Source organism: Puntigrus tetrazona, chromosome 7 (assembly GCF_018831695.1).
Source record: "Puntigrus tetrazona isolate hp1 chromosome 7, ASM1883169v1, whole genome shotgun sequence".
Classification (NCBI taxonomy): domain Eukaryota; kingdom Metazoa; phylum Chordata; class Actinopteri; order Cypriniformes; family Cyprinidae; genus Puntigrus; species Puntigrus tetrazona.
In genome coordinates this window covers 13,639,016-13,665,510 of record NC_056705.1, presented here as the reverse complement: position 1 = coordinate 13,665,510, position 26,495 = coordinate 13,639,016, and the positions used below count along the sequence as shown (strand labels likewise).

Genomic DNA, 26,495 nt, shown 5'->3' with positions numbered 1-26,495 from the left:
GTGACTTTGAGGAAAATTTAGCTGTCATGTGAATAAGCAGTCATTTGCTTCAAAAGTGCTTTTATGTTCAATTGCACAGTTGTTTTCCTATATGAACATCTAGATGGGTGACTTTTTCATTGCTTTTTCCATTTTCATGTTGTCTTAAAAGGTTTAAAATGCATTTTGCTGAGGTGTACTGTTGCTCTCATTGATCGTTTGGTCTGAGTAGTCTAAAGAAAACAACTCTCCAAGTTGGATTTTGAACATTAGCATAAACTTCTTAGTGTTTTGCAAAAATTCACCTCAGATGAAATCCTGCAGGCATCCCTGGTGTTTACATGTTGACAGCGGATGGAGTCACTTTACGTTGCAGTGCGAGAGTGTGTGGTGTGTCTGTAGCGGTATCTGTGCATCAGCATGTGTTCACTCGGCTGTCACCATGGTGGTTTTTCTTACAGTAACAGTGGGGAATGAGTTGTGTCAGTGTGTCGATATGAGTGTAGTTGACACCCACCACACTGACTCCAGAGCTTCCCACTGACGATCTCATCGCAGTGCATGTCTATCACGGTGAGTGTTGCTGTCAGTCAGTGTCTCTGCTGTGAAGAGCTTGCAGACATGGAAACATATGTACTAGTGTATTTCTAACTGACCACGAACACTTCACATTGGGTCATTTAAATGCAACTACATCATTAGGCCCACACAAAATCTGTGCACTGATTGGAATAGGATTTTGGACCAGCAAGATTTCACAGTGTAAGGATAAGGATACACAATATTTTAATACTGATAAGCCAATCATTGTTTATTATTATGGCCAAAAACTGATAAATGGCATTGATAAAAACTTTAAAATTGAGTCAAACAAAAAACTAAAATATAAAACGAATACAAAAAATTAAAACGAAAAAGAGATTCGTTTTTTTTCATTTTGAGATTCAAAAAAAAATATATATATTAACAGAAAGATTCTATTTCCAGAGCTGTAACTATTTTACTTATAAAGGCACTTTAAAGCTTTAGTAAAATTAAGCAAATATTTAATAAACAAAAAGTTGCAGAACACATTGATATTCTGCAATGTTTTCTGCAGAAATCTGTAGATGCAGGTCTAAATATCCGTTTAATTACATTCTATCTTAAGCTCTCTCATATTTGTAATACAAGTAAAACGTAACGTGTCAGCACAAAACATAAGGCCAGTAGTTGAAAAACAGTGGATTTGCAGTGGATAAGAAGGTCAGTTTATTGTCAATAGCTGTAGGTCAGCCGTTTTGGCTCTTCAGCAGACTGTCAGTGCCAGAGAGTGAAGTATTTTTGTTCTACAGCTCGTCGTGAATTGCAGGGCCATCAGTCTGGTCCAGTGCACCAATCATGAGCAATGCCCCAGTGCTGCTGTCCCTGACTAGTATAATGAAAGAATGATCCGCGTAGAAGATTTTTGGCTTCTTCACATCCTCATCCTCATGCATACCGTCCTTGCTGCCGGACTCAGGCGCCAGCTCGAGGGACGTCCAATGCAACACGGCTCCCAAGTGAAGCTTCCCCAGTCCCAGACTTGACGCAGTTGAGAAATCAGCTGACGTCTCGTTCCACGCATCTACCAGGCCTAATGCAGCTAGCTGCTTCTGAAGATGGAAGAAAAAGGAGTGCATGAAAACAGAGAGAATTTCATGTATTTTATACAAAATCATTTCTGATTCAGAAGGCAGGTGAACACTAGACCCCAAAATCCTTCTCTGCTCCAAATGACTAAGATGGTGCGAATCAATTATGCACACTACATAAAAAGAAAAGCTCAAATATGAGCCAATAGAGACCTTGAAAAATTAAACATTCATGCCCTTTTATGACTCCCAATGCTGGAAAAGGAAAAAAACGCGTGCACACACAGACCAGTCCTCTTCAGACAGGTAGAAAGGACAAATGAAAGCAAAACATAAAGAGTGTCACTGTAAATCAATAATGTCTCAAAAATGTGGTTGTTTCCCCTCTTCATTGTCTTCCCTTTATTTAAAAGGTATGACAGATGCCCTTGTTGGTGGTGCGGGCGGTACAAAGCATGCGACAGGAGCTGAAGACGGTGGCCGAGGGAGAGCTGCTTATGAATAATTTAAAAAAGATCTCTCTGACCTCGGCCCGCTTTTGTTTTCCTTTCAGATATGAATTTGGCAGAAAGATGCTCGCTGACAGGTAGTTTATATTCCCCCTGGATGAGATCCTGGATAAACGACAGTTACCCGCATAGAGAGAGAGAGAGACTGCTAGGGAGATGGCGAAATGAGGAAGAGGAGATAATAAGTGAACTGCTGTGGGAAGATTGAGAGACACCCAACGTGTTTGTGAAAGCCGAGACCGAATGGCAAGTGCTTTAACTGAATGATTAAGCACTCTCGCCTAAATGACTATTGTAATTAAAACAGAGCTCATGCGCACTCTATCTTGTAGCAAAAAAGATGCGAGCTCACTGGGAATAGCTGAGTTGGTGTGCCAGCTAGATTTGTGCAGAACTTACAATTAAAGAATTGGCTCCAAATCAATAAATAAGTTGGAAATCTAATTGAACTGTCCTCACCTGACAGGAAATTTAATTGGAATTTGCATTAGAACGACAGAACAGCAATTCAACGAACGTATGCATTCTGGGAGAAGAAAAGTTCTATAAGCCTATTTATTTTTATACCTGAAAATTTTTAAAAAAATTATGACATGAATTCATTGCAATTTTCATTAATTGTAATGTATGGTAAGTGCAACCAGCACTTTCTGCAGAATAGAGGGCCGTTTTTGTATTCCACTGGTTCTGCTGGTATCCCGTAGCTTTTCTGTATAAACTGACGTCTTTGAATTTTAAGTCTCGCACATGGCATGGCATTGTGCTCAAGTTAAAATAATTCTTACTTTTTTTTCCAAAAAGACTTTTCCCCAGTCGACTGAATCAACATGAAGCATGCTTTTTTATGCTATTTAAGCCCAAGTGACTACATTTATGGGATCGTTCATGTCAAGGTTTTGATTTTAGATTTAAAAATGGAATTTAAATGGGAGTTTGTCAATCGGTATTTGTGAGTGCACTATTTTCCATTGAAAAAGACAGCAGTTGGTCTTGCATGCCTAAAATAGCTACCCAGAGGCATTGCAAATATGGCCACTGAGTGAACTGGCTTTTCTTCGAAAGGGACTTTGAAGTAATTCTGCGTCCTGTTTGTCACCTCAATTCAAATTCAGCAATTAAAAGGCATTCTCAATTTAATTTTGAATGGGATTTGAATCAGAGGCTGTTAAAAGGGAAAAAAGGCGGAAAACAAGAGAAAGATGGACGGAGAGGTTGATAATGAGGCAGAGAGGTGGGGGAGGCTGTCACCTGAGCTAACACTGTTCGACCCTCTGCGGTTCTCTCTCTCTCAACAGTCTCGGCACACACCTGCACTAATGCACTTCTATTGTCCTCATCCATTATTCTCCTTCTCCTACCTCTTTCCTCCATCACTTCATCACTGCCTCATCCTGTCGGCCGCTCAGCCACCTCTGTGGCATCCTCATCCCTCATCTGACCATCCGCTGCTTGTTTAATTCCTCTCTTGCCTGCTCTCATGTGCTCCCTGTCTTTTTCCCGCTCTGATCCGAACGTCCAGGCTTGTATCTAAGCATGTATTTATGTTCCGGAGAGTGACGGTCTTTCCTCTCTGTCTCCTGAGGCTTTCTCCCCCTCTCTGGCGGATGTATGTCCTTGCTATGCGGACTGACATTGCATTTGGCAAATTTATTAATTCTCTGTGTTGTCTCTGAGGGTTTTTCCTTGCACCTCTCCAGCTTTCCCATTGTATCTTTGATGTTTTCCGGCATTAGAGACCCAGATCCGCTCCTCTGCTGCGTAGCCTTGACCTGAAGCAGCTTGTTGCCACAACCATGACATGGTGCCGTGTGTTACTACGACAATGCTGTCTCCAGCAATTAGAGTCACACGCAACATTAGCAGACATCTCCCAGCCTGCATTGTGACAGGCTCTATAAATAGCACGCCTCTTTCTTTGTCTCGCTCCATCTCGCTCTTTCTCCTTGGGATGGCGGCACCTCTCAGGATGTGCGGATTTGCTGAGGTCACTTCATTTTTTAAAAACAATCAGCGTTTAAATATTCAACGTGGGCTGTCGTCGTGCAAGCGCTCACCCTAGAAGCCCCCGGGGGCCCGACGGTCAAAAAATGCTCGTGTTGCATATTCACTTAATCCAGATCTCCAAGATGCCACACAGCTATTAGCTTTGAGTCATTTGAAGCTAGTGAAGCTTGGCTTGGTTTCTACAACATCCAATGCAGCTCACAGGACGCCCCAAAGGAGGAACAGGTAAAACCTCCCTAGGTGCAGTGAGCCCCGAATGAATTAATGACACGTTTGGGAAAAAAAGACATGCCCAGCAGGCAGCCGGATTGAGTGATGGGTGTGCAGATGAGTACAGTAGTTTCTGCACTGGAAACAGATGAAAGGAGGCTAATAAATATCATGTAGTAATATGGCACACAGACTCCCAACTAATGCAGTAAATGTGATGGGCAGATGGAAGAATACGAGAGAGGGAGAGAGATGGAGCGAGGAGGAGGGCTGTGTAAACATGGTTCAGCTCTAATGCTGCTCATTGGGTGGAAATGGAGCGTCTCTATTTTCCTCTCTTCTTACTCTCTCTTCCTGTCTGTTTCTTTCTCGAGCCAAAGTTTTCCAAATGCAGCCTATCCTTGCTTAGCAAACTCTGCATTATACTGTAGCATAATTCTAGCACATACATCAATCAACACAACTACAAAAACATACAGCTCATGAATAACGCACAGGAAGAAACAGCCTGGAGTCGACTGAATGTTGTATTTTCTATACAACATGATGGTGCATGGGAATGTGAGGGGTAGAGATAGACCAGCAACTGTTTTATTTAGCCTCGCAGCATCGCGGCAGTCAGTTCGCCTTTTACAAAACGTCTTGCATATTATTCCGTGGCAGAGTTCTTTATCACTGTCAATGTCTCATTTACAGTCTCTCTCTACAGTGTTCATCTTTTGCATCACACAGAGAATTTCAGATTGTTTATCATCTTTCTGAAATCAAAATCACAACAACTGCACACAAAAGAAACTGGTTCAAAACAGAGATGTGCTGAAATGGACTGTCAGCGATATTCACATTTCATTACGAATGAAACAATTCCTAATCGGTTAAACATATATAAAAATTATTTGTAGTGATTGATTTTTAAAACATTTGAACTTATTAACAGAACGTATGATATTATAATAATTATTTCTGGAATCACAGTTTTAATTTAAATGAGCAGTGTGATCTTTGCAAAGCAATATCCAAATGAATGATTCCTATAAGCAGGTTGCACAGTGAATCAAAAAACACCTCTGAACCAATTGAAGCAGTTACAGAACCCTCCCCCAAGGGGAGCCTCCAACTTAAGTTAAAAGATGCATAATGTAAGGGGTCACAAAGGGTGGTCATCAGGAGGCTGCTAACAGAAATAGCTGTTAAAAGAGAAATCACACATAGTTTTTAAGGCAAAGACCTTTTTTACAGCACTAAAACACTTTCTTTGATATCTGTAAACAGTTACTTCAGGGTTACTTCATCCTAAAATTGAAAAACGCTGTCATTAATTATTCACTCATGTCGTTCCAAACTCAGATATTTTCATTCATCTTTAAAACACAAATAAATATGTATTAAACCTGGAAGATGTTGACTATGATGTGCTGCTCTATGTATGTGACTTGATCAATGTTTATATGTAAATAAAAGAAAGCCTAAATTAAATCTGGTCATCATGTAAACGAATCATCTCTCAGAATCTCTCCCCCCACCCACCCATTTATATAGATATATTTACAACCTTTAAGCATCAACATTTTGATGTAATAGACTTCCAATAGGGACATAAATCTCTTAGGTTTCATTAAAAATATTTTCACATTTCATCAAAGTTTTGATGACTTTTTTAACAACATGAGAGTAACTGATGACAGAATTTATTTTTTTTGTAATTTTGAATTAATGATGAATGGTTCAAAGATTTCAGGGGTCATTTTATAAAAATAATTTATGCTGGCAATTTTTGTTTATTTTTATTTAATATAGTTAGGGCTAATCATTACAGCGGATTTTTGACACTTTTGTCCCTTATTAAAATGTCTTTGACAATAATTACATCTATTTCTGATTTTCTCTGTTGACAATTTAAATGATCTCATCATTTCGTACCAGACTTATAAGGGCAGTAAAAAAAAAAAAGTCTTATTTTCATTATTTCTTCAAAAGCACTAAAAGAACCATTAGTGTAATTAATAGAACATGGTTTCATGGCTGGCAAGAAATATTTATGACAAATAATAATATAAAATCACTTGCTTTTGGCAAATACGATGAAGGTTCTGTGACAGACGCTTCTAAACTTCATAATAAACAGGATATGTCAATGTTTGTATTAGATTACAAATAAGCATTTTATCACGCCGTGGTACTACGCTCTAAAACACTTGTCTAAACACAACAGGCTTTTCCCAAGTCCTGGCATACACACCACATCCACTTCATGACCTCATCAATGAGTGTGTGTATGTTAGCTTGACTCCCTCTGTCTCTCTGGCACACGCAGAGAACTGTGCAATCCAATTACAGCCACACTGGCATCCACAGGCCTTGGCACGCTACGTGTGCGTGTGTGTGTGTGTGTGTGCGTGTGAGAGAGAGAGAGAGTGTGTTTTCTGTGTATCCCTGCGTCAGACTCTTAAGGTCAGTGTGTCTGGCTGTGTGTGTTTGCCAGGCATCAGGCAGACGGTGACCCCTCGACCCCTCATGCTCGTTATGGAGTCCAGACTCAATCTCTTGTTAGCCGCTATCGCCTGGCACTAACCGTTCCTGAGCTCTGGCCCCGCTGCCTCACCACCAGAGCGGATATTTTTATCCGGCTCGCCCGCTCTCCTGCCCTTTCCCCATCTCTTTCTCTCTCTCCAGCACTCAACCCCATTCCACCTCCCTCACAACCACTCACCTCTCCAGCTGCACGTCAGTCCAATTTGGGTCATCCTGCCCCGAGCCGGGCCCCCGTAGCCAAGCAGCACGGCTACATTAGCGCATACGCAAGAGCACGGATTGGAAATCAGGATAATGGCAGCTCCTCCTGAGACCGAAGACGTCTACACAGGAGCATGACAGAAGGCCTAGAGCGACTCGAGAGTGACAGAGCGTCTGGCGGCCATGTTGGAGGCTGAGGCTCTGAGGCGAGATGATAGATAAAAGGTGGAAACGCTATTAACGCCTCGAGATGGAGGCTGTGTTTGCTCACTTCGACCTGATCGGAGAGGGAGAGGGAAGCTGCACTTCTTCTGTCACTGCCCATATAAAAGCGGAGGAATCAAGTGTCTCTGACCTACGGTGATATTTCTTCAGATGCTACAAGAAAGAGAGCGTGTATGTGTGTGGCAGAAAAAAGAAAAAGCCAGATGAGAGCATGAAAGAGCAGAGAAACAGACAGAGAGCAGAAAGATGTGGAGAGCGAGGGAGCAGCAGGAGGACTTGTCAGAGAAGTAATACAGCTCTATTCATGTCATGCAGCCGTGGCAGGACTTTTCGGCCTCTTTCCGCACGCTGGGGCATCACTTATGTGAACACAGCAAGTCCAAAAAAGGGAGTCATGTCTGGGCTGTCGGAGGGTTTCTTTTAAAGCAAGCTTTTTGGTCTCTCTTGGGCATCCTTACAGCGCATGTTAATGTCAAAATCTTGTTCTTCTGAGCAGAGCTGCATAAGCGGACATGGCATGCTGGCGCTTATATTTCTCGCCCAACATTACAAGACTTTAACAAAATGCTGCCCCGCACTACAGCGACCGGGATTTGGGAACGGTTGTGCCCCGCTTGACCTGTCTAGTTTAACAACTGTCTTTTTTTTGTACCTTTTTCTACTCTATCTGTGTCTTTTAACCTCTGCTTCTCTGAATTCTAACCCTTCTCTGTCACTGGACTCCTACTGACATATTTGACTTGACATCCACTGTCTACCATGAGGATAAAACCAAGCTTGTGGTTTAGATGGTTTGTCATCTGCCTGCAGCAATATCCAGGAACAGTGACCCTACAGCAAGGGTTTTTCAAAATGGGCTCTGGGAACCCACAACGGTGTGTAAGGGGGTCAGCAAAAGATTTGAGGGGAAAAAGATTTTATCAAATGTAATTTTTGGGCTCTAAGAGTTATGCATGAAAAACATTAAGGAAATATGATTAACACAAAAATTTCATTTGAATTCTCTAAACTGAACAGGAATATTGGTTTCATTTTACTTTCTGAAGACTGATCAGGCTGGTTGCTTATTTAATTAATTAAATTACAATAAAATGAGAAAGTACAATTATATTTGATGCACACAATATCATTATTTACTAAGAAAAAGAATGTTTATATTTATATTGAGTTCCTTAAAATACTGTCCAAAATCTCTCTCCCAGAAGCGATGTGCTCAAATCGGAATCAGTTTGAAATCAGTAACAAAAAGTTTCGAAACTAATTTTAAATTGTCAATTTTATCATAAAAGGCACAAAATACAATACGCCAAAAGAGAACAGATGCATTCATAAAAAATTGCAAGTACAAAAAGTAGTTTTTGACCACAAAAAAGTCTAAAAGGTCATAGTCGATTCCACAAAAAAAGTGAAAAAGTGAAATTTCACAGATATGAGAGAACAGAAAAAGAGAAAGAGAAGAAGAATAAAAGAGGCAAATATTAAAATTGGTAAACAGGGAAACGAGAGTTTGACAAAGAATGAGTGCAAGAGAAGAAAAGGGGCGAGACAGAAGATGAGCTACAGGGACCCTGACCAGCAAGAAATGAGAGCAAATGAGAGGGCAGACACAAAGATTGAGGTGGTAGATGAAGTGATGAATAAAGAAAGAGAGACGAAAGATGAGTGGGAGGAACCAGTGGACTCCGGGCAGGAGATAGATGAGCTGAGGTCAGACGCTGAAAGAGGGAGGACGGAGAGGTAGCTGGAGAGAGAAAAGACAAATGCGAAGAACAGGCAGGGAGACAGAAAAGAGACAAGGAAGGAGAAAGAAGACCGAGGTGAGCGAAGAGAGAGGAAAGCCAGCAGCATATGTCACAAAATCATTCATCAAGCTCCACGAGAAAAGCACTACGAAGGCGTTCTTGACATATCCACCCACCGCAAGAAACCAAAGAATCCAAATGTGCTTACCCACGAGCCAATCATACCAGACACGGTCTCACCCACTGAACTCAACAGCCCAAACAAGCCCGCCACAGTCACTGTCACTCTCTGTCGTCCAAATCCAGATCTGTTCAGCAGTGCAGACAGAGCCATCTGTGCTATTCTAAAACTCTGTCACTCTTTGCTATCTAAGTCCAGGCTGCTTCCTGTGGCCGAGCTGCTGGAGAGACTCTTGCTGAGCTTCTAACCCAGCGTGGTATCTCTCAGAGGGACCAGGCCTTGAAGGAGCACAAATGTTTGGGATGCCAGGAGAGTCATTAGCCTGTATGGGAAACACTTAGAGGGATCACAGGCATGCAATTATAGGAAGACTTTCTGTTGAGGTCCGAATTGCACAACACCAATAGAGTACTGCTGCTGTGATGTTAAAAAAGCACCATGGGGTCCCCTTAAGTTTTACTATGGGTTTTCAATTTATGAGAAAAACAAGATTTGTGGTAAACAAACTGATGAAACTTGAATCTCAACAATGCAAGTTACACGCACCCATACAAAAAAGACATTTTGAAACAGTTACCTTAATTTCTTTTTGTTCATTTTAAAGTTACCACGTTTACATGCATGGTTGCAGTTTTCTACATTTAAAAAAATATAGATATTTATTTATTGCTGTGATTGCAAAGCTACGTTTTTAAAATTTCCTTTAGAAATTACTATTAATATGCTGGTGTTGAAAACACTGGTGTTGCTTAATATTTCAACTGTGATACTTTAACAATTTATTTATTTATTGCTTTTAAATAATTGTTTTTTGTAATCATGTAAACCTATCCGTTTCCTTCCAAAAACTATACAGAGCCTATACTAACCTATACTATACTATATTGAATTATAATGTAAATCTACAGTACCAGACAGTTAGCACAAATCCGATTCTTATGCAAATCCGATCATATGTAAATAGTCTACATGACGGCAACTACATGAATTGTGATTTTTGCAAATCTGTTTTGAGCTACATCCATATGCGGTTTGATTTCCTATTCAAATCGCATTCCTGGAAATCTGTTTTAGCCTGACTGGTCAGCTTTAGCACATTCTCATACCAAATAAAATGTAAACAATCACATTTTTGTAGAAAACATACTGAATGTCTTTGTAGAAACAAGCACATGTTGTTGCGATGTGCCAGCAGAAAAAAACAATATGCTGCCAGCATACACACCACTTTGAGTTTTGAAACTAGTGGATATGGCAGCATGAAATAAAGTCGCACATTCCAGATTTCTGCCAATGTCTTATACGATTACCTGTTTTGCAAACATACTGTTATTGTTGTTTTTAGTGTAGGCAAAGTAATGGCATTGCAATAGTGCACAGACAAGCAATAAAATCTAGTTTGAATTAAAACAATGTTTTTTCCACTTAAAATGTGATTAAATATTGTTTCAAATGGACCAAAAATAACATGACATACCAAATATTTAGTGAATTTAAAGGACACATTCATCAAAAGATAAAATCTTGTCCCTTTTATAATTAAAAAAAACTCTGTAATCTGCATCTTGATTACAGGTCAACAAAGCAATACGCTCAGCCTGCTGGTGTTCAAAAAGAGAACAGCACAAGATGGCAATGGAAGCACTTACAATGCAGATCTGAGGAATATTTTATAGAATAAAGACCATAGCTCAGTGTCCTAAGATACATAGAACTGCATTCCAAAGCCTGACTGCAATTTCAGTGCAAACACAATTTCCATTAAAAGGAAAATAGCTTTCCAACTGAATGAGAATAATCTATGACCTATGGTTCGTTCTCATTATGCTAATGTCATATCTGGATATCTTCCATTAGCTTTCTAAATGAGTCTTATCTACATTGTATGTTAAGAATATTTATCTATAACATAATGTTTTCAAATTGTATTTCACACACTCATAACAGCCGTGTAGGAAGTGATATGTACAATATTTGGACTATTACCTGTAAATTGACCGTGCTGCTTATCTTGGTTCTTGGGAGGGATAATGCCATACTTCTAGAGTTTAGTTTCCCCAACCAATTCTCCAGCCGATCCAGGGTCAGCAGACGGTCCAGCCGAGCCAAACTCTCCACATGGAAGGGCAAAAGAAGCACCATGCTGGCCTTCCCTTCCCACAGACCCAATTCCAATACCTGTACCATGTTCTCCATGTCCTCATAGTGACGGTATACCCCTGGGAAAACAAACATAATGGTAATTTGTATTTTTTTTGTGTATTTTACTGATATATGATTGGTTGAACTTACCTGATCTGTGCATCATGGGAACTTTGGTGTATTTTGTACCTAAGAAGCTGCGCGAATCTTGGTTTTCATGGTAAAAGCCTTGATCCCAAAATCCTACAAACAGAAAAATTCATTAAAAAAAAACATGTGGACAGTGAATAGATGAACGTGACTTGACCAAGCATTTCAATATTTTGATGCAAATTATTTAAAAGACACCAGGTACAATTATCTTACAGGCAGACTGTTTGGATATGACATAAACTGAGGCTTTGATGAGTCAAACCATACAAAGGAATATTACAGACACCATGCCAGAAAAAAGAACCAAAAATAAAAGAAAGAAAAGGCGAGAGGAGGGGTGCAGGGGAGGCAGAGGCATAGGACATATTATTACAGCCCATTACACCCATTAAATTCACTGACAAAGATGAGATTCGATAAAGAGACTATTAGCAGTATTACAGTCACATGTTCTTTTCCACAGTCTTTTCACCTTATTGGATTAGTCAAGGGAAAGATAAAGAATGAGAGAGAAAGAAAGCGGGGAAAAAGCAGTATCAAGTCGAATCAAATACTAAGGATGATTGCAAGACAATATGGGGTTAAGCCAGGCCGTGTTATTGTATTTTGCGCCACCAGAACCACTATATTGCTCTTGAACAAGAGAGAAGAGACAAATACATAAGTCATTCACGGCCTCTCCAACTCAATTTGAACTTTGCCACATGTAACTGGGAGCTGCACAGGCCCCAAAAAGTATTACAATTAAGACACAATTAAAATGTCGGAATCTCATTGTGTCAAAAATGTTAGTGTCACCTGTACAAATTTTGCTACTACTGCTTTCTATTTCTAGGGTCACATTTTTTAGCAAATGTGTTCACTAAAAATGTGCCACACAGGTGTCCTAGCTGAGTCACCATCGGCAGTGTATTACAGTAACTGCAAACATGGACACTAAAGCTACTTTTTGAGAATGTGCTACTTTCAAATTTTTTTAATTAAATGGTGCTGTTTTGAGCTTACAAAGAATCATTAAAAAGAAAATGTACCATGTTGTTGCTATTTTTAACACTGACAATACTAAGAAATGTTGAACCAGCTTATCAGAATGATTTCTGAAGCATCATGTGACACTGAAAATTCAGCTTTGTTATCACAGGAATAAAAAAATAGTGTGCTTGTGCTCTTGCTCTTTAAATAAATGCTACTTGATTGATAGTTTTTTTTTTCTGATGCAATGGCATGCATACATTTTTTAAATGTGGCTCACGTGTTCAAAATATTTTTTTAGGGGTTGTTGAATATATTACCAGCACTTTCTCATCGAAGTCACCTGATCACACTTCTGTATTTATAGCTGCAGTTTATCCGAACCCCACTTTTGCTGTGCCTTAAAAAGGAATGTGCCACCCAAGATGAAATTTCCATAATCACCTTTAAACACTCCTGGACTCAAAACCACTGCTTTCAGCATTAAACATCATCCTCGTGAGGAATTCAAAACATATTCCTTACGTATAATTAGGAATAGCGTTAACAAAACCAGAAAATAAACAAAACAAAGAGACAGAAACTACGATAGAATTCCTCTTTAAAGACAAAAGTCTCATTTCATAAACCTGAGACGAGTCGCTCGACTGTCATTTATTATGAGAAACACCTGATCCTGTGTAGGGAAAGCAAACCTCTCAGTTCGGCCCAGTGCCAAGCTTTGCATGCGCCTCAATGGTATGCTAGCAGTTCCCTTTAAGCTTGTGAACGCAAGCCAAGAGCCAGAGCAGTTGGATTTCAATAATTATACAGGGGGATGAAATTTGATCAGCCTAAAGTTCAAAACACATGGCATGGTATCTGTCAGTTATTATGGGGTGGCAAAGCTCTTGGAACTGCGAGCGTTAAAAGGGGAATTCTGCCATGCGAGTTTCTGAAATGCCACACAAGGATTCTTGTCACTGCGGTCTTGGCTGGCAATCAAAAGAAAGAAAACATCCTGGGAGATTCTGTGACTGAAAGAGAGAAGCAGAATGACCCGACGAGCATTCGCAAGAGAGAGGCACTCATACCTCCTTCATTAATTACAGAGCATAAAGACAATGCAGCTATTGTGTGGTTTTGCATCTTGAAGGCTCTCTCATGCCCATTTTCAGTAATAACCGAGCCACAAACAATAAAGCTAAAACGCTGTGAATTAAACCACTTTCATCTTCTCTCGCCGGATCCTTTGGTGCTGGGAGCAGGGCTGCTGTTCGGGGGTGAAATGTGTGTGCTTGTTTTTTTGGGGATTGCTGTACAGAGCACAAAGGCTGAGGTAATGAGCTGGTGTGGCGGCTGCCACCATGACACACCAGGAATCGGCCTACAGTAACCTTTTTCTTCTCCTTGCTCTCTCGTTCTCCATTTAAAGCCTTTGACCATTCTCCCAAAAATTCTCTTATCTTTCACCTCTGTCTTTGCTTCACTCCACACCTGTGGCTCTCCATTTGCCCCCTGATGTGAGCTCCAATCCAGTTCTCCATGGTGCCTGGCTATTTGTTTCAGAGTACCTGGAATTAGGAATTGTACATGCACCAGAGGACTGTAGCCAATCCTACTATAGTCATTCCAGGCAGGAATATCATCAAAAAAGTCTTTTTTTGGAATACTGTATTTTAAAGATAATTTTGTAAAATCCAATTAAGCTTTACACATTTTTATTGGAAAGGGTTTAAAAAATATTTCTGATACTCGTTCAGTGAACGATTTTTGCACATGGACATGGGGAACAGCTTATAGGCAGTAGGCAATTAAGCTTAACGAAGGACATTAAAGACAGAAAATCATGTTTCTGCTCACCTGCATGGACCTGCTATTGTCGGACTGCGGTTGTAGCCAGAGCAATGAACTGCAATGTCTGCAATGTAAGATGCCTGAGACAGTGCTACAGGGGGACAGGAAGGACAGCTGATTGTCCTTGGAGTGGAAAACCACATATAACCATGTGTCCCCTCAGACGTGTTGAAGAACTTGAAAGTGCTTTGGTGAAAGAGTGGAGTAACATCTCACAGCGAGAACTGGTTGTTCATAAGGATAAGATGTGCTATAGTGCTTAAAGCAGCTGGTGGCCACACAAGATACTCACTGTGACTTTTGATATATGAAAATAAAATCAGTTGAAAGTGAGAGAATGTCACTTTTTCAGTAAGTATATGCAAGTATATATATATATATATATATATATATATATATATATATATATATATATATATATATATATATATATATATACACACACATACATACATACACACACACACACACACATAGAGGTATATATTATAGATATTATAACTACCCATATATTATTACTGCATATTATAATCATCTGCATAAGGCCAGTTAAATTTTAAATACTTTTTCCTATAAAACATTTGGAACATACTCCTTATAATGATAATTATATATTGTTTTAAAAGCTACAATCCAAATCGACTTGGCTCAAAAGTCTGAAGCAGGCACATGCATGATTGAACAGATTTCAGGAGAACAGAGAAAACTGCTTTCAGATTAACACCAAGAGTAAAAGTCCACAAACGACCCATCAGAGAGACAATGAAAAAGCTTTGGACAAAGTTAATATTACACTGGCGACTAAATGAATTACTATAGAACCCTGAAGCGGTGCGACTACTGACTGCCTTTAAATTATAAATCCAAACTATGAATTCAATTTTCATAATCTCATTCACAGGGCCCAATCTATTGTCTGATCTAATTTGTATATTTCATCGACTGAATTAATGAACTTCCACCGACTCGCACTTCTTGCTTGCGAACGGTGAAAAAAAATATGTAATTAAGTCAAAACATAAAACAAAAGAAATTAATTAGATTGCTTATCAGCCTAAAATCAATCCAAACTTTATTTCCTGTTGCGTTTGGTAGTAGAGAGAAGCTCTCCTCCTACCGCTTCGTTCCCATCGCACTGTGTTTAAAATAGGATCAAAGCACCTGCCAGTATTACTCAGACAAAGAAATCGATGAGTAGAACAAGACTCCAGCATGTGGGTGAGACAATGCACAAAAAGAGAGAGAGAGAGAACTCCGGTGAAGTAGAACAGCATATAGCACCGGCATGTTAAAAACTCATTTTAAGCCCTTCAAGCATATTTAACGTCTCTTCTTGGAAGTGACAAGAAACTTAAGTATTGTTGAACTGTCTCTGATTTGACTAAACACAGTACTGTATGTACTGCACGGCTTTTGTGCAAAAACAATATTTCTATTACAGCTCAATAATAATAAGACAAGAAAACTACCCTCTCTTGAGCATGTCAAAAAAATGTCCTCTCTGTTTAAAATGCCTTTATATGGATTCAGGGTTAAAAATACTAAATCAGAGCCATAGCCTAATAGTTACCATGCAAGCTTTTACATACTGACCCATTGTGCTCATATGATTTACACAAATTTAAATCGACTTCCTATGCACAAACTCATAAAAATGAATGCTTTGAATGCACTATAGGTTATATAAAAGTGTGTGCTAAATGCATACATATGGACAAAAAAAAAAAACAGTGCATATTATGCAAATTTCTGCGTGCATGGATTTGCATAACCATATTTATTCATTTTAAAGATGAAAATACAATGCCAATTTTTAATAGCAGACAGTATACAGCATATACTACACTATATGCAGTTGGCAGAATACTTTTGTATGAAGACTATAGCCACTCACTGGAGGGCAGGAGATGCAGACGATCATTACTAAATTATTTAAGATGACACACCACCTCTCCTGGGAAGATACATAGGCTCTTCTGGAAATGGTTTGTCATCAACCTTGCAGGCTGGGTGTGAAGGAGAACTACTGATGTCTGATTTATAAAAGAATCATTCTTTTGAAACGACGCTTTTATTAAATACTTAGATACACAGAACATAAATTCTTAGAATGTAGTTTGGACACCGTAATGAAAACAGTATTGAAGTAATGAGTCATTCATTCCAACATATTTGTTCACTAAACGTCGGTTCGCTAAAATAAATCAGACTGACCAGCGTGAACGGAAACAGGTGCTTATACGGTACACAAATACATACAAACACATGCACTTCACAGGTGCACTGTGGAACAGCATAAATCACCACAGTCACAGACATGTATGTTTTGTACACCCCGTAAAGTGTGATTCCTTATCCTCCAAGCAAATTTTCACCTTCAGCATCAGTCGTGCAACTGCTTATAGTCCATTTATCAAGCAGCAGCAGCACAATCTGTACTAGCTAATTCTCCAGCATGCAAGAGAGCGGAAGCCCAGCGGTGCTATGACCACTCTGTCAGATCCTGTTTGGCTCAAATACCACTTCTTGCCTTTTTTAGATACAGTATGAGCTGATATCTGTGAGTGTAAAACTGTATTACAGTAACAAGCCAATGACCTTGGAATTGGTAATGTAATCGGAACTGAGAAAAAAGTAAAACTAATTGTTTGAGTTTTTAAAATGGTTAATAGTTGCCTCGAATTATTTAAGCTGCATTAGATAAATAGGTTAATAAAAATAACATATAGGGGTAGCGATATTGATTAATCCCACTGACCATTTTCAATCAGTTCTCTAAAAAGATTTAGCTCTACTGAGTCATTTGAGTAAAGGTTCAATGACTCACTTGTGGCATTAACGTTTTTTTTTGCTGAATGAATATGTGCATTTGAAAAAATTAGCTGAACAAATGATTCAGTGATTCAGTAAAAGAAAATAGGGTGTTCATGTCCTTCTCTCACAAACTTTCAACTTCTTGATTTCGTACATTATTGATTACCATACACATTCTATTGATTATGTTACACATTCTCTATGTATATAGCTATGCTTGGGCTGTTTTAATATTGAAAACAGAATGCATGTATCATTATGTTTTGTGGGGTGGGGTAAATTAAACACAGATTATGCTGACATACAGTGTTGCATTATGGTTTATGAAGCTGTGTACATATGAAGTGGACTTGGTCAAAATTGAGAGGGTCAAGGGTCTGCCAATTTAAACTTCCCTCATCCACTTCACAAAGTGGAACGCACTTCAAAATAGCAGCAGGGATTCCCCCGAGGGGAAGTGCTTAGGGAAGTTCAGAAGTGTGTGTCTAAAAGTGAAGTGGAACACAACCGTACAAGCAGTCTCTTGTTTCATTCCTGAAACAATTCAACTAAATCAATGATTCAAATCCCATATGAATTCATGATTTAAATCCCGGTTCTGTTAGAATTTACATCAGTGCTCTTCGAATACTGATCTGCCTATATGATTACAGAACTGGAATCAACCACTAGTATAATCTTTACAATCCACATGTCTACAAATCTTTCATGCCTTAAATTCATTCAAAAACACTGATTAACTCTCAAACAAAACATCACTAAGAACTAAAATTATAGAAAATAATAGTATTCACTTCCCACAGGCCATTTAAGTAAAGTCAGGTTTTACAGTGCATCAGTGGAGGATGAGACCATAATTTTTGCAATGCCGTCTGGCTAAAGTCCAAACACATAATGGACCATAAAGCTTCAAGATTAGACACAACTATCCTGATCCCTTGAGTACAGTAGACAAGACACACCTTCATTTTAACTGTTTCTAATGGCTGTTCCTAAAGCATGTTATTCACAGAGGTTTTTTAGTCCTGTCATTTGCACTCAGTGATTAAAATAACTTTCCTTAACCTCATTATGTAACACAATACCATATTACAATTAACTGTGTTCTTGTAGCATTAGCTAAAGCTAATGCCAGCTAAACTAATCTCCAACTTATTCTTTCTTCTCACCTTTAAAGTGAAGAGCACTGGCTAGTATCATGGCTCCAGGTTTGGGCTCCAGTGCCAGTTCCAGATCTGCTGTCTCTTCTCCATCCATCCCACTTTTAGCCCAGGACTGGAGCTTCTCCATGTCAGTCTGTTTCTGTGCATCCTCAAGGGACACATGCTGCAACCCAAAGTGGGTCTGGAGCTTCTCCAGAAAGCTCTTCTCCAGTTTTGGGACTTGTTTGGAAAACAGTGCGGAGGAAGTGTGCAATGAGTAGCTGGTTCCATTAGCTTCGTGCACAGATTTCAGTGCCTTGGCCAAAGCTTCTCCAACGGCCTTATTGTTTTTGGTGATCCTCAGGAGACTGTGAAACTGGCCTGCTGTGGATCCTTTAGCTCCACCCTCTAGAGCCAGCAGGGAGTTGGCCAACAGAAGAGGGGAGATGAAGGTGTTGGTCTGGGAACCGTCGATGCGAAGCGACCTATACAGCTGCAGCCCCAGGCTCCAGGTGGGGTGATGTAAGCTGGAGATTTCTGGCTGAGACGAGCTTTGAACTTTCTGTTCCTGTGGAGCAGTTGACCAGATGCTCTGCAGAGCAAACACTAGAAGAAACAGGAGAGGAGCAGGAGAAATGGGCACCATTGCAGGACTGGAGAGAAAAGAGAAAGAAATATTAATCTTTCCACAAACCCAAAGTAGAGTCAGCATGAAAATTAAACTGATATATAATTTACTTTCTACAAAATAGTTCAGTTTATATTATGGATAATTAACGCACCAAATAATATCTTCTTGCTCCATCTCTGAAATGACTTTTTCAAACAATGTCAAACCCTTACTTTTTTTTTCAAATATTTAAAAGGTGATGTATGTAACATAAGAAAGTTGAAATGAGTTCTGCAGTCTAAATTCAAAATATTGTAGAGCGTTGTTTCTCTCAACCCTCCTCAGACTTGATGCTCATGTGGGTTGCCAGATTGGGGACACGCAACAGGAACAACTGCAATTGATAATGAACGGTGACAAGACTTGCACTGCAAGTTGGTGATCTGGGGCTTTTTAGGTGAAGCTGAATCTGCAATCTCTGACCCCTGTTGTTTGCTAGCTTTCACAGTTGCAAGACACAACTGACAACCTGGGGTGTTGAAATACTATTAGGTAAACTGGAAGTGTGGAACTGCTATTATTCTGGTAACACCAACTTTTTACAATTCTAGTAAATATTGAATGGATATTTATTAGTACACGCCGTTACTGCATATCTTTACAAATATTAATGGCTGTTTAAGAACTGAACGCTAATAAAACAGATTATATATATGGTCCTGTAAGGGTTCATTAAACCAGCCTCTTGGCGACTTTCCATAATTGTTTGATTGTAATTTATTGTATTTAATTATACTACTGGCATACAGTCAAGCACTGTTTACCTATCTATATCAATTTTATATTAGCAGTACTTTGCTTCTGGGTGCTTCAGGAACCTCAGCTCGATGCCCCAGGATCCAAACCACAACCCATCTCACAGAACAACAAAACCAGTTTTCCAAACTACAGTAGTAGCTTTGATAAAATTGTGATGAATCTGTCATAAAATAAATGACAGATATTAATTTAGATTTTATTTAAATTTCACAGTAGTAACAACTGTAGGAGACAAAGGTATTCTGGCGCAAAACACGGTTACCGTGATATTTTTACAAGGCTCCCTCTTCTGTCACTCTAATCCAAAAAATTTTATTCACTTTCCATTCAGCTGCGCTGCTGACAGGGCATTAAGTTAAATAGTGACCAAGCATCTTCACGGCCTATACATCACTAAAATAAACGTTACAATCCTCTTAAATCTAAACCACAAACCGAACGGCGTCCACCGGAAATTTCGCTTTATTTCCGCGAGAGATCACAGAAAAGACAGAATAAACAAACCCCTTAAATAACAGCAGACGTTGGAGGATATTATACAGGCGGAACAGTAGATGTTGGTTTTTGCGCTTGCTGAGCGAGCGCAGCTGTTCCGTCTGCTCGGAGAACTGAGGGGCAAAAAACAAAGTAAAAAAGTTCCTTGTTTGCTTGTACCGTTAATTAATTAAAGCCTTCCTTCTTTCCTCCGGCTTCTTCTGCGGGGTTTGAGCTGAAAGGAACTGACAGGGCAGGTTCAGACGTGGCGGAGGAGGGTCTTTTCGCCGTTTTGCTTACTTTTCCTCCAGCTGAACGTATTCTCTTTGGGCTCAATCCGGGCATTTTTCCTCTTTCCAGAAATCTGGCACATTCCATTAACCTCCTTATAATTCCTAAACAGCGCTGTTGCTGTTGTTTTTTCCCTATCAGTGTTCTAAAATAAGTGAAAAATATCCCCACGCGTTTTTTTGTTTGTTTTACTGTTTTGACCTACAAAAAAAAAATCACTCTCTGGCTGCTCTTTTAGTTTTTTTTTTACGCAACTGGTTGCTTCCCTCATCTGTACCTCTAGGAAAGCCCGCAGTTGCAGTGGCGACCGAAAGGGGGCGCTCGCGATCTACACCGCCACGGCCCAACATAAGGTCGACTTGTCCCATAATAGCGTGTCATGTATACGCCTGCGAAAGCATTAAACACACTCCTCTTCGTCCTGATTTACATTTCGAGATCCCAGTTTTGTATTTCAGCTCTGACATTCTTCAACATACTCACAGAAAGCTTCTTAAAAAAAAAAAGGATTTAAAGTTCAAGATTAGTCAAGTTAAACAGCAAATTGATCAATGAGCGGATAGCACTAGCAGACAGAATCAATTGATGTTCAGATAGTCAGAGAGGGGTGGAAAAGGAGGATCAGGCCTGAAGACTCTCAGATCACGGCAAACACGCTGCAATACTAAACAGCCTGCCGGGACATGACAGTACATAGACTCTGCCAATTACTCCTCTAATCCACATCACACTCTCAGATAGTCGTCTACAAAGCACACGCTGGTGAATACACAAGCACACACACAATGCCTCTGTATGGCAGTCTCACACACACACTACTGTAGCTTGCACTCATATGCCGTGATGGGTAATTAGACATACATATGCTTTTTGAATCTAAAGCTGTCAGAGGCCTCACGCATCACATCTAGTGCATTCACCCCCGACGCGCGCATACTGCCAGCATGCTGACTGGAAATACGCCCCTCCTTCACACACGTGCACTCACAGTAATGATGACTAATGTGTGAGTGGTCATGGCTGCTTGCTTTATGTGGAGGATAGGGCTTATTGGTGTAACTGGATATGTCTTAACCATCTCTCTGGGAGCTGCTGCCTTAAGGACCTTCGCAGAACATCACAGTCATTGGAGCCTGTAATTAGTTGCCCTTTCATACTGGTCTAGAATCACCCCCTTCCCGTTTCCAAATCAAAACCTCAGCCATTATAAGAGAAACTGTTAAACCGATCAGGTTATCACAGTCAGCCAAGCCTATAATGAGTGGCTTTCACAGATACACCGGCCCAGGTGATCCATCTGCCCGTGGCTGCTTCGCACCTAAACGAGTCCCTCGGGAAACCGCAGAGATCCGTGGACACCCTGTGGGAGATTTGCATCTTCCAGGGGTCTCACCTTTCACCGGGGTGACACCTTTACCCTTCCCTTTGCTACTCGTATATCCCAACCTTCACACAATTAATGTTCATTTTACTTCCGTTAATGTTCCCTCAAGTATCAAATGCAATCTCAGAATCTTATTTCTACTTATCAGGTCAGCCACGTACTATATTAGCCTTGCAGGTTTATGGGTTAAATGTTTGGCCTCAGGGCTAAAAAGGAAATGTATAGCTTTAGAAGATTTATTTATGAAGATAATTTCAACTAATCTTCTGAGGCATGATACAAAATTAACATGCTTACTGCTGTTAAACATTTAATCGCATCAAAAATAGTTTTTGTTTGCATAGTATATGTGATCTGTGTAATTATGTACATTTTAATACACAAACAGTATGTATTTTGAAAATATTTACATCTATATTTATATTCACATAATTCATATGATTAAGAAGTATATTTAATATATAAACAAAATATTTCTGAAATTTTGCATGTGTATGTATATATATATACACACAGCACACATATATTACGTAAGCAAGAACTTTTATTTTGGGTTTAAATGATCACAATTAGAGAAACAATAAGCTAATAATTATTTTTATGTTCTGACCAATAACCAATAAATGGCTTGTAGGTTTATAATTTTTACATTTATTTACATAAATGTAACATAAATGCTAAAATGAAAAATAAATATTTAAAAACAAAAATCAAATCCTACTATTTTATTTACTTTTTTAGATTTCTCAAAGATGACATCTTACAAAGTTATTAAATTAGTAGTGTTTTTAAATATTACGCTGAAGCAAACATTACTTGGTGGAAACAGTAATCTAAATGTAAAACGAGAGGAATATATCTGCCAACTCTCATATATTGGCAGATAATTCATTTGGTACCGCAATCATGGCCTAAAAAAACACCACTGCAAACTAACAATCATAAATCAACACCCTGGCAAACAACATTATCACCCTAGCATTGTGGCAGTGAGTTTTCCATAAGCAAACACCACTCTTACTCTGCTATTTACCATATTATATGCCCGTCAAAGGGCACAACTTTGCTTCCAATATGTTGGACGTCTCTACAGTGCCAGAGACAATATACAGAAATAACTGACATTTACCATTCAGCTTAATTGCCTTTCCTTATGGATGCAGTCTTATAAAACATACAGAGACCAAAATTCACAGTTCATCTTGTGCACTAGTCTCTTCCAGCCTCTTCTGGACACCTTTAAGGCAGAGTATTGGTGTCCATCCAGTCTCATAACCCGCAAAACGCTCTGCCAGCGACAGGAGACGAGAGGCAGGGCGAGTGACATTTACGGTACAATAGGCCCCTGATTTACTTTCCGTACGAGCCTGTAGACAGTGAAGCGCACACACATATATACACACCTTTACTGCAGGGCCTTTTATATGTTGGAGCCATTTCAGGACAGTGGGATTCAGCTCCTCCATGCGCTCCGTCAGTTCATCATCATCCCTGACCCGTGGGCCTCATCGGAGCAGTTTCACGCTTAGCCTCCATATATGCTGGTTTGAGAGCAGTCGTTGTCATCCACATTCAAATTTCCAGCATAATAAGAGATTCTGGAGTACTGCTCTGAGATCAGTATTAAAAGAGAAGATCTGTCAACACCCCGTTGTACTCGTTTGGATCTGAGTGTGCTGAGTGATAGGCCAGTGGCACGTTTCCCAGTACTTTTAAACCATGATGACTCCTGGGTCAGACCCACAGCAGCAAGTAGGCCTGAAAAGAACATAAACACACATATTTCCTCCACTCACCCTTTCTTTCTCACTCTCTCATTCATACAAATATACACCCAAGGGTGTATAGTCTACACAGGAGCGGAGGTCTAGATAGCTAAAAGAGCACAAACACACACACACGCACACAGACACAGTTGGGGGGAAAACATGTTCACAATTGTCAGAAATCACAGCGCCATCTGTTCTCTGTCTCAGATGTTTCCAGGCAGAGGCTCTAGGAGTTTCCTGTGAGACGAGGCAAACCGGGCGGCCGACCCTCAGGGCGATCCCAAGTCAAGAAAAAGGGTGTCGGGTGAAGAGAGCAGATGACAGAGGTGGGCGTGATGGTTTTTCTGTAATGGTATCTGGTTAAAGTGCACACAGGCAGAGAAATATACACAGTTAACCCAAGCTCGAAATATGAAATAAAGCAAAAGTTATTTGTTCTAACTGTCTGTTAAACCTTTACACAAAATATGTCATTTTTAAAAATGCATGTTTTTTTTTTATCATATTCAATGCATACATTTTTAACTTTTCATAAAGATTTTTCCATTAAAAATGCATTATATGATGTAAACATAAGTTGCTTAAATAGAGTAAATATTCATTTTCAAACATCAGTAGCAATATAAAAGTTAGTTGTGTATTTATTTAAGGGACTTTGCAAAAAGAACAACACAGCAGCAGACATTCTGGATATTATGTTAATACTAATATAGTTTTAAGAGTATGGAAAATCCATTACAGTCCAGAAAAAAGGGTGGAAAAGGGTTTTGGGGAAAGTATCGATCGTGTAAGTGATGTAGACACCTTAGAAACATGCTTTTGAGGTTTAGTTTTAGATGTAACATGACAGTTGTCCTTACTTTCAAAAAATAACCTTTTAATCTTCCATTCAATCTTAAAATTAAATTAAATATTTAGCATATTTCCTCCAGAAATGGTTTTGATTACTCTACCTGTCATTGTTCTCTCTAATATTTAATGTACTTAAGATACACTTAAACCTGTATACCCAAATAATTAGATTCAATGGTAAATTAAAGGTATAGAAAATTCTGCCTTTATTTACTATCCCTTATGTTGTTTTAAATCTTATTTTGTTGAAGAATGATGCTAACTGAAACATTTTAGTTCCCGTAAATATCCATTATATTGGCAAAAAAGACATTAGAGGTCAATAGGAATTGAAACAATTTGGTTACAGTTTGGTTATCACCTTTTGTGTCCAACAGAAGAACAAAAACGGTATGGCATTGAGTAAATCACAGAATTTTCATTTTTAAGTAGTCTGTCCAATAACACCACACTATTAATTTATTTACTAGTTTACCTACTATTGGCCCTGCTATGAGGTTTATGTTTTGTATAATACAAATTTTAGTCTATAAATGAAAAACATTTTTTTTTTACCACTGATGCATTCATTAAGGATTTTTATGTATGTAGAACAAAACCATTTCTGGACATATTACATCAGCCGTATTAACATTGACCTTTGACCTTTCCACTGACCAACGTATAAAGGAATAGCAAACGATCCAGCAGAAGTGCAATTGCATTGCATTATCTAACGATTCATTAATACTACTCACAACCTACTCTTTTCTCATACTGCTTTTTGCATGGGACAGCATGTGTATCAGGACGCAGAGCTTTACGCATACAAGCGCCAACGCGGGCGTACAGAAACAAGCTGCGAAGTCTCTGAACAGTCTGAGCTAACTCAGACATGATCACATACACATGCTGCTTTAAAGCTCACATGCTGGTTTAAACAGGCACACCTTCCCAGACAGATGGACAGCCACGCACACAGACTTTCTTCAGTTCTCACACTTTCTTGAACACACATGGTGATTTGCTCAAACAGATACACTCAGATACTGTTTTTCTCTCTCTCTCTCTCTCTCTCTCTCCCTCTCTCCTCTCTCTCTCTCTCTCTCTCTCCTTCTCTCTCTCACTCTCTCTCTCTCTACTCTATCAACAGAAGCGAGGTTAACTGGAGCAGTTAATTGCTCAGAGTGAGTCAGCGATGAGTGGAGTGTTTGGAAGTGGCACACACTCCTGTGCTGACAGCTGTCTTTATATAAACTGAACACTGCTCAACCCAGAGCGGCTTTCCGTCCCAAAAAAATCCGACCGGCACGGTTCTGCAACACGTCTTAGATCAGCGGGGAACGGAACAGACGCCGGAGCGCTGCAAACCGCACCTCCCACCGCCTCCCCCTGCATCCTTTCTTCACATTGTCCTGCTGTGTCTCCATCTCTCTTTCTCTCTTGGATTCTCTCTCCTTCTCCTCCTCCCTGCTCGGCTGCTGCCAGGAGCCCAGCTGGCACTGTCATGTCTGATAGCCTGGAACAGACTGGGCGTGCAGTGGGGGGGGTGCGACGCTGAAACGGCTACAGCACAATGCATTATGCATTACACGAGCGCGCATGTGTGTGTGTGTGTGTTTCCGTGATGCGATAGGAGCGTGTTCGTTTTTGACTCAAAGAGGTGAGTAAGTACAACCAATACGGTCGCTGCTAAAAGCGAGGGTGAAAAAGTGAAAGACGCATAATGCGCCATTTAGCCCGGCGGTGTTTTGCGAGCAGCACAAAGGAAGTGCTCTTAATTTTTGGCATAATGCAGTCCGCTTACACTACTACACAACAGTCACGCACGTACACACCTCCGGGGTGTGCTCCGTAGGCAGGCTGGAGAGGAATTGTGCTGTTTTAGTCTGTAGTGAGGTGACTGATGGCTCATGCCCGCAGGCGAGGAGAGACAGTCATTTCTGGGCCTCGCACATTTCAGCCATCACTCAGGGATTAAAATGGAGAGATGAGAGAAAAAGTGCTCGATGCTTTCACCCCTTCACACGGCCCTAAAAATACCAGGCCTGCGGCTCGGGAA

General features: G+C 39.8%; 1 protein-coding gene across 3 annotated transcripts; it reads right to left on the bottom strand.

Moving 5' to 3' along the window:
* Positions 1–937: 937 nt before the first annotated feature.
* On the bottom strand, positions 938–23,576 carry serpinh2 (serine (or cysteine) peptidase inhibitor, clade H, member 2). Of its 3 annotated transcripts, none has more exons than XM_043243542.1 (5): positions 23,237–23,576; positions 18,283–18,908; positions 11,489–11,581; positions 11,183–11,415; positions 938–1,613 (listed from the first exon to the last, which is right to left on the bottom strand). In XM_043243542.1, exons 2-5 carry the CDS (start codon positions 18,899–18,901, stop codon positions 1,308–1,310), a joined length of 1,251 nt encoding a protein of 416 aa, XP_043099477.1. In that variant the 5' UTR covers positions 18,902–18,908; positions 23,237–23,576; the 3' UTR covers positions 938–1,307. The 3 variants fall into 3 exon arrangements, with proteins under 3 accessions (XP_043099477.1, XP_043099475.1, XP_043099476.1); XM_043243540.1 differs by lacking the exon at positions 23,237–23,576 and adding an exon at positions 20,339–20,613; XM_043243541.1 differs by lacking the exon at positions 23,237–23,576 and adding an exon at positions 20,189–20,331.
* Between the last annotated feature and the right edge of the window lie 2,919 nt (positions 23,577–26,495).